At 40.7% G+C, this 9,119-nt stretch overlaps 1 protein-coding gene across 2 annotated transcripts; it reads left to right on the top strand.

The window, feature by feature from the left end:
• Positions 1–470: 470 nt before the first annotated feature.
• LOC121543080 (islet cell autoantigen 1) lies at positions 471–8,818 on the top strand. 2 transcript variants are annotated; one of them, XM_041852785.2, is made up of 15 exons: positions 471–618; positions 869–967; positions 1,446–1,475; positions 1,591–1,765; positions 2,005–2,077; positions 2,247–2,370; positions 3,977–4,175; positions 4,630–4,755; positions 4,873–4,971; positions 5,211–5,314; positions 5,424–5,464; positions 5,768–5,830; positions 6,030–6,308; positions 7,247–7,339; positions 7,587–8,818. In XM_041852785.2, exons 3-15 carry the CDS (start codon positions 1,459–1,461, stop codon positions 7,706–7,708), a joined length of 1,515 nt encoding a protein of 504 aa, XP_041708719.2. In that variant the 5' UTR covers positions 471–618; positions 869–967; positions 1,446–1,458; the 3' UTR covers positions 7,709–8,818. The 2 variants fall into 2 exon arrangements, with proteins under 2 accessions (XP_041708719.2, XP_045070504.1); XM_045214569.1 differs by lacking the exon at positions 471–618 and adding an exon at positions 660–746.
• The last annotated feature ends 301 nt before the right edge of the window (positions 8,819–9,119 follow it).

Below are 9,119 nucleotides of genomic sequence, written 5' to 3' on the forward strand. Positions count from 1 at the left end.
GAATAGTTTGGTGAGTTTTCAGAGCAGTGTAATCATTTTTTCTTCTTCACATTAAATAAGAGCTAAATAAGAGCTTGTTAGTAACTGTCCTCTGTAGTGGGCGTCAAGATGCGCTAACTATTTTTACCTACATTTTACATTTACATTTTAATCATTTAGCAGACGCTCTTATCCAGAGCGACTTACATGAGCAATTAGGGTTAAGTGCCTTGCTCAAGGGCACATCGACAGATTTTTCACCTAGTCGGCTCGGACCTACTGACCCCCTTTACTGTCATTTTTTCATATTTACCATCAACCGAGTCCTTAAGGCCACTACACTGCACATAACAAATTATATAATTACATGCAGGGAGGTTATTCATGCAAACCTATCCCCTGCCGCTTTATTTGCCAATCCCAAATATTTGATCAACAAACGCGACTGCACCTTTTTTTAAGGGAGCGAAGTGGGAGTGAGTTTGGTGCGTTGTTACATGACGTCATCGATCATTCTGCGCAAGGATTGTACTCAACAGAATGAGCAGCTGGTTACACTGTATAACCTACAGTCAATAATAATAGAATAAATGTATGGACGTTGGCTATAGCTGAATGATAGGCTATTAACACAGCAAGGTATGTGATTTTCAATGTAAATGAATTGCTTTTGGTCAATAGGTGTTTATTGGCGGCTATAAGAATATGGAGAGGGGACGGTCTGGTTCACATACGCTGATGATGGGAAGCCTTCTGTGTTTATTCTGGTACGGCGGCCGAATAAAGCCGGACATTGCAGGAATCATCTTATTATGAATCTTCTGTTATGACATTATATTTTGCTATCTGATGATAATGTATTGAACAAGGTGCGTGCTTGCCTTCTCAGCGAGCGGCCTAAAACCAGGCACCTTATTATCAGAGGCTGCTGAATCGTGACAGCGTATTGCCCTTTCGGGTCTGGACTGTTAGCCTACAGACTAGCATGGTAGGTTGAGCCTTGTTTCATTTTGTAAACGGTTATTATATATATATATATACCTATTTCTCAATGAATAATTCAATGTTTGTTGTTGTTTGAACTGTCTATCGAGCAAGATAATGAGTCCCCTAACATGATACATTTTATATAAATATGTTTACCAAAAAAAGTATATAAAAAATAATCATTAATGCATGAAAATAACAGAAGGATTGGGTTCATAAATTGGCCATTCTCCCAATCATTTGCCCATGACTGTCTAGGATAACAGGTTGTGCAGCAGGTGCACTTTTCAAAATGGTGTTGGATGTCAAGTTTGTTTTCACAGTAGCTACTTTTGGTTAATATTTGACCTCAACCAATGGGCAGGTAGAAACTCATACAGTTTGAGTCCACTGTCAACACCATTGGTCCAGACCTACCTGGTGAAGGGAGTTGAAATTGGCCTTCAAAGCCTTGACATAACATGTCACCTATGTTACAGGTAACCTGACAAAATGGAGAGGGGAAATTAGTGAGTACACAAACATTCACCATATTAATTGAATTAGCATCACAAATTTATTTATGTTTTTTACCATATGGCTGATAAAGTAACACGACTTTGACCGTTTCGGATGTCATTGCAGTGGTGGCTACTCCCGGGAGTATTTTGACCGCTTTATTGAAAGTCAAGACTCGTCTGTGGTGAACAAGTTCCAGCAAAAGTACTGGAAAACCAAACAGAAGATCATCAAGGTCACAGGAAAGAAAGAGGACGAACATGTCGTGGCGTCAGACGCAGACCTGGATGGCAAACTGGAGGTTAGCTTCACAGATCAAATGCTTCAAATCTGTTTTGTTACTGTTTCATGGATACATTGTCATAGATACACAGACAACTGTTGGGCCAATTACCAAAGACCTGAGCTGACAATATCAAGTATCAACCTCCGTTAATCTCAAATAACATAGGCAGATGACTGTTAAAGATTTGCATAAAATGCATATATATTTGTTGACTGGCATGACTGTGCACAAGTAATTTTTCCATGGCATTGTAGGTGTTTCACTCTGTCCAGAGAACATGCATGGAGCTATTGAAGGTGATAGAGCAGTACCAGAGAAGAATCTGCTGTGAGTCTGTTTTTCACCCTCACATTTGGCACCCACTTCCATGCTAAACGCTAGCATTTACATGTCGGACCCAGTTACATCAGGATACTCAAGGTTCTTCTGGACCCAGATTCTGAAGCCTTGTTCAATCCTCTGAGTTCTACTATGTGGTTCTTTCCCTCCTCTTCAGTTCTATCCCAGGAGGAGAATGAGTTGGGGCGGTTCCTGCGCTCACAGGGCTCCCAGGACAGGACCAGGGCTGGGAAGATCATGCAGGCTACCGGGAAGGCCCTCTGCTTCTCCTCACAGCAGAGGTTTGTACCTGGACCACACTACCAGAGGACAGACAGACACACTGGATATTGCAATGCAGATAGAGAGACAGACAGGATAGGGGGCTCACATTACAAGGTAGAGAGACCGACATGCAGGATAGTAGTCTCTCTCCCTCTACCAGAGGAGACGAGACAGACTACCAGTGTAGAGAGATAGACATGCAGGATAGCAGTCATAGGCGGCGCATCCATAAGGCTAGGGGAATTCAATTGCCAACATGATATAGCCTAATTAGCCTACTCCTGTCTATACAGAAATAAATAAAATCATTCAAAATAGGCTACTACACCAGAAAGCATGGTTTGGCCACAGAGGATCATTAACTTCTTTTAAAATGGGCGGCAGGTAGCCTAGCTGTTAAGAGCGTTGGGCCAGTAACTGAAAGGTTGCTGGTTTGAATCCCAGAGCCGACTACTGTTGGTGACTATATTTTAGTTATCAAAATTCTCAACTTAATTGAGTGAACAATCTTATCAGCACCAGCCGAGGTCATCGGCTATATCCCTGGTGAGTGCACATATTCACTGATCAGTGCCACTTGAAAGTTAGGTTTTGGACAATAATTTCCTCTTCTGGGTTAGATGGACGTCATATTGAATGTATTTGTGTCTCCCCTTCTCGTAGTCCTATTATAATATATTAGGCCTAGGAGAAGGGGAGACACGAATACAATATGGATCAGACAACATCATTTTTATTGATCTGTTTGTCAGTGTCAGCAGAGTAGGTTACCCTGTAATTTTTGATTCTGCTAATGTCTCCAGTCATATAAAGTGTTGTAGAGTTGCATGAAATGTGTTTATAAAATATTTTTCCCATGCAAAGAAAGGAGAAGAAACGTATCTGATATAGCCAGTGTCTACTCTACTTTACTACTCGCTCAGCCATGCATTGAACAGTATTTTTTGCAAACAGTGATTGAGTTATATTATTAGCCTAAATCATGACTATCCAATCTACTCATCACATTATGAATAGTAGGCTATCTTACATAAGTCTGCAAATGCGATGATGCATGGAATGCTATATTATAAAGGTACATTTTTATGGAGAAAATTAGCTTCCCCAAACTTGAAACTTATGCACTGCCTATGATAGTCTCCATCTACCAGAAGAGAAGAGTCAGACAGACAGACCAGTGTAGAGAGACATGAGACAGGAGATTGCATCAATTGGCTCCTAGGGGACAGGCTAGGAGTCTGCTGTGTAGCGAGACAAAAAGAGAAAGAAAACAGCATACAGTGACAGCTTTGTATTCCGACAGACATAGGCCTGTACTGTACTGTATCAACACAGTACCCAGAGTGTTTGAATAGAAACTGAAGACTCATTATTGAGAGAGTGCTATGGTAATCCATGTCGTTTAGGTAACGGTTCAAAGGTTCATTTTTACTTACTGTTTGCTGCTCCATCTTTAAGCTTTAGTGACCATAACGCAGTCAAAAAGAGTCCGAGTATGTTTTCATCCAGTTCCTGCTCTTCACCCCACTCCCTCATCCACATTGTGTCAGCTGCACTTGTGTCAGCTGCATTTGGATGAGTGGAATTGTTCTCTGTTGATGACAGTATTTTTTTCCCCCTCAGGCTGTCTCTGCGTAGTCCTTTGTGTCGCCTCTACCAGGAGGTGGAGACTTTCCGCTACCGGGCCATCTCTGACACCTGGCTGACGGTGAACCGCATGGAACAGTCCAGGACGGAATACCGTGGAGCACTGCTCTGGATGAAGGACGTATCCCAGGAGCTCGATCCAGACACACACAAACAGATGGAGAAATTCCGCAAGGTTAGTGTACTCTCTTTAGATATAGGTCTCAATCATATCAGGATGAAGGACTGTTTAAACAGTATGGATGAAGTATGTGGGCCAGATTGATTAAGCATGTGTTCCTGTTTCTTTACAGAGAGAATTCAATCTGAGTTTCATAGAATCATACTGAAAATGGAAATTGTTACATTTACCACTAGATGGTGCAATTTACTGTAAAATTGTTGTGTGTGTGATTGTGTACTTTAGTGTGGAGCTGATTCATGGGAACTAGGGGAAAGGCATGTTTTCTTCTGTTTAGTGTTGGTTGCACTCAGGGGTTATCTTGAGTGAGAAAGACTTCAGTTGCACTTGCAACATCTGTGTATTCTGATGTGTGATCTTTATTCCATGCAATGTTATGTACCTATGTTATGATCTTGTCTTCGGTTGAGCAATATTTAATATCTCTTATCTCTCCTCTCCATCTCAGGTTCAAGTGCAGGTGCGAACCACTAAAACAAGCTTTGACAAACTGAAGAATGATGTATGCCAGAAAGTCGATTTATTAGGAGCCAGCCGCTGCAATCTGCTCTCTCATGTTTTAACCACATACCAGGTACACCAGAATATCAAGGAGTGGTGTATGTACAGAAAGTAAAATAATAATTATTGCATAATAGTAATTGTTGGCTACAGGCACAGCCTTGTGCTAATATGTATTTGGGTGTTTCAGACCACCCTGTTGCACTTCTGGGAGAAGACGTCTCACACTATGGCTGCCATTCATGAGAGCTTTAAGGGCTTCCAGCATTATGAGTTCTCTACACTCAAGGTGAGGGAGGCCTCTATCATATCACTCTGTAAGCTGTATCATTTGTCAGGATTTAGGAAACGGTGAATAGTCCGTTTCATATCTGTGATATACTCAAAAGATGTCCATACAGTTTTGTACTTTACATTAAGAAGGAACAGTATGTTTCACCATAAGGCCTCACTTAGACGACAGCACAAGTTGTCTTTGTCAGTGTCATGTCTTGTGACGTCATCAGTATGTCGTTCTTCTACTTCCAGAGCCTCCAAGACCCCATGGATAAACTGTCATCTCAGGGATCAAAGAAAAAGGGGGAGAAGAAAGCCAAAGCAAAGAAAGATCTTGAGGAGACTGCAGATGGCCAGTAAGTGGAAATCCATACAACATGACAGAATTCATTTAAAGTCTTACATTAGGCTACACAGGATCATATACTGTACACTATATGTAACATGTTTATTTTTTGTCCATAGACTTGTCTCAATAGATCCCAATGAAGAGTCCAATGAAGAAGGTAAAGGACAATAGTGTATTAGGAATATTTTAACTAAATAACAAGCCATTGTAACGCACAATTGTTCTATACTGATGGATTTAAGGCTAGATTAAATCAGATTCCCGACACCCGCATAGCTGTTGTGTTGACAGTGTCTGAGGTGGAACTGTGATAGAGCTGTCAAATCCACAAGCGGCTACCGGCATTATACCTATCACGGACATTGCCATTGGCTGCATAGAGTCCGGTTTAATGCTTAATTAGATTGAATCTAGGCCTTAAACCAAGTTACCATGCACTTTTCACTCTCATCCTATGCAGCTCAAACCAAGACACCTTCTGGACAATTCTTTGAAGACATCGACCTTAATAGACAAATGACAGGTAATGTACAGAAGCACCTCCTCAACGTATGTGTCCCAATGTCCTAAATGAATATCAGAGAAAAATAAATGAACAGATCATGTGAAATTATTTCTTATTTCACCCCAATAAACATACTTAGCAGCCATATAATCAACTACCCATTATCAGGCCCCACTGTCCACCTCTCAATAACACAGTATTTGATTGGTTCTTCCAGGGCCTGAGGATCTTCTCTCAGCCTTTTCTCGTCAGGAGCAGGAGGAGGGTGGAGAGAGGGACAGCATGGCCTTGTTGAATGAGATTCTGGGCAGCACGTCTCTGGATGAGGGCGAGTTTTCACAGGAGTGGCAGGAGGTGTTTGGTAAGGGGGACCAGGGGAGCGGAGTCGCTAGTAGAGGGGGCCTAGTGGAACCCCAGCAGGAGGAAGACTCCTCCATCTTCCTCCCATCTTACCTCCTGGACCAGAACAGGAACAACCTCCAATCTTCTCTCTCAGGTCAGAGGTCAAATACTGTAGATCATACAACACTGTTATGCATATTTATTCATTGGTCAGATTCCATTGCTCTTCATTGAAAAACAAACCATGTGAAGCATCACCGTGTAGCTCTTCCAAAACACAGGATTATGTGGGGAGAAAGCATGTACAAGGTCATCCTTGATTAAATTGAGGAGAAATCCCTAACCAGAGTATGAAGCATGCGACAATTGAATCAATTTGTATTATTAGCGTAATTAAATTCAACCCTGTGGTTGGTTAGATTTTATGAATGAGCCCAGAAATGACATAATTAGGGCTGTGCAGTCGGCCTTGACAGTTTTTCTTCTCTCTGAATAAGTACTTCAACAAATAAACCTTGCGTAACAATTTCCACACTGAGAGAAAAGTGGCCCTAAAATGAGTTTTGAAAGCTACAGCTGTGTAAGTAATAGACAGTGGCTATTTGATTTGCTTACCCATAGCTAATTGCTAATCTCTTTCCATTCCATTTCTCTCTGGGTCTGGGCAGCGACTACTAGTCCCTCATCTGTTTTTGTGTTTGTGTCTATATTTATCGAGGGGGGCTAGTGAAGTGAACAGTCACACTGAAATATAATCTTTTAACCTCATGTGGATCTAAATGTATTATTAAACACACATTTCCATTTCACACCACACTTGTACAGGGTACATACATACGTGTACATGTGTGAAACAGTACAAATATAAGCAACCCTTATTTGACCTTTGAAATGGTTATGGACTGACAAAATAGTATTTTGGAGAACATACATAGATTTGGTAAAGACATGCATTGTTCAATAATTACAATATTCATGTCTATTGCACAAAGTCAATACAAAAGCTCTCTGTGAAAGTAATTTATTGTCTCCTGGATCAAGCAACAATGTGTATCCCCTCAAGATAGGTCTAAATCTGCATCTCCCTTCCAGATTGGGCCATGAGCATTCCACAGCCCATCTCCCAGACAACAGAGCAATCATCTGGAGCCAATCAGAACCCCTCTAGGCCAGCAGCAGCGAGAGGTAGGATTGGGCCAAACGAGTAAAACATATGAATAGAATTGAAAGAAAGGGTTTAACTCTTAAAAAAGCTGTGTGTCCAGCAATAACCTGTGTTGGAGTGCTTTTCGGAATACTTGTGGGGTATAAATATTTCCAGGAATAGCACGTCTGAGTCAGATGAAGCCCTGTATTAAACAAGACATCCAAGTTTACTGTGTGAGATAGTAAACTTGTGTGAAATAGTTTACCCCTGGTTCTGATTTTACAGAGATGCCAGAGACCTCCAAAGACCTCTCAGCCTGGTTTAACCTGTTTGCCGACTTGGACCCTCTGTCGAACCCAGATGCAGTAGGCAGGAGTGGTCCGGAGCATGAGCTCCACAACGCATAGACCTGCGACCTGCTTCACGTCTAGGGCAAAATTCTCCAGTATAAGTTAGCATAATGCAGAACAAGCCTATGGTTATTTTGCTGTTAACAGCTGTTCTAGGGTCATCTCTCTCGACCCCTGTCCTACTCCTTACCATTATGAGTTGAACAACAATTTGACCCTTGACCAGCTGTTACGGATGCATTTACTGTACATGTATTCAATGATATCAATCGTTTGAGCTTGAAATCATGAATGCCAAAAGAAAAATGTTATTTGTGTCTGTTTGACATGATTTATCAATGTTTGTAAGTTATCAGAGAGGGTAGATGCTTTCAACAACCAAAGGATGTACGAAGGATTCATGATTAACTTTTTCAGAATTATTGCCTTGTCATTCGGGTATACCTGTAAGCTTTCTGGTGGTGACAATGATGAGACCCATCTCAACAATAGGAAAATCAGTATACAGTATGAAAGAGTAAAATCAGTATCAGTTTTGGCTGATAGATCATACATTTATTGCATGTTTTGTGTATTCCATATTTAGATGTGATTTCACTCACAATTTGTTATTGTTGACAATAACATATCTAACATTTGATTTATTTGAGATACCCTGTCTTTAGGGCCGGGAATAAATTCAAGGTGCATTAGAGCAGCACAGCAGACAATGCACCTTTTTAAAGGCATTTTCTCAGACGTTTGCAGAAATCATATTCACAGTAACAGCTGCACATGTCGACTAAAGCGTAAATTACCTTTAAAAGTCTGTTCTAGTGCGCTGTTCTATAGCACGCCTCAGATTGAATCCCAGCCTAGGTGTACATATATTAACTAGCTGTACTTTCAAGTACACAATCTGTATTATATTGCTTGGAGAGCAACCTGTGGAAGAGTGAGAAATGTGCATAAAACACATTCTAACCTGCATAAAATAGATATGCCGTAATTGGTGACTGGTTTTAAGCGTGTAAACAAGAAATTTAGAGAATATTTACATTACTTTTATTTTATTGTGTAGTGCTGACGTGTGCATTTTGATTTTCAGTTAATCTTTGCTAAATGAGACTAACTTATTAGAATTAAACTATTGCCATGATTTACATTAAAGCCTTGTTTATTCCTGTATTATCTTATGTATTGTTGCTTTATTTGAATGCTGTAAAGCTATGCTGTTGTTCCTCTTGTCAGGTTACAACTACCACAAGACTGTATCCTTCCTCTTAGGTTTATTAGCTTTGAATAGATAGTGGGATGTGTGCATTCTCTCAACTGACAGCATTTCTACTATCTCACTATGAATTCCTGAATCATATGCTGTCACTGTAGGCTTCCTCTGAACCATGAAACTAAACTAATAAGCCAGGTTTAAGGAGTTCTAGGGCACGATTCAAACCTTCTCAAGTTCAGCGCCACAGCACGCTTGAAA

This window comes from Coregonus clupeaformis, unplaced genomic scaffold, assembly GCF_020615455.1.
Source record: "Coregonus clupeaformis isolate EN_2021a unplaced genomic scaffold, ASM2061545v1 scaf0281, whole genome shotgun sequence".
NCBI classification, from domain to species: Eukaryota; Metazoa; Chordata; class Actinopteri; order Salmoniformes; family Salmonidae; genus Coregonus; species Coregonus clupeaformis.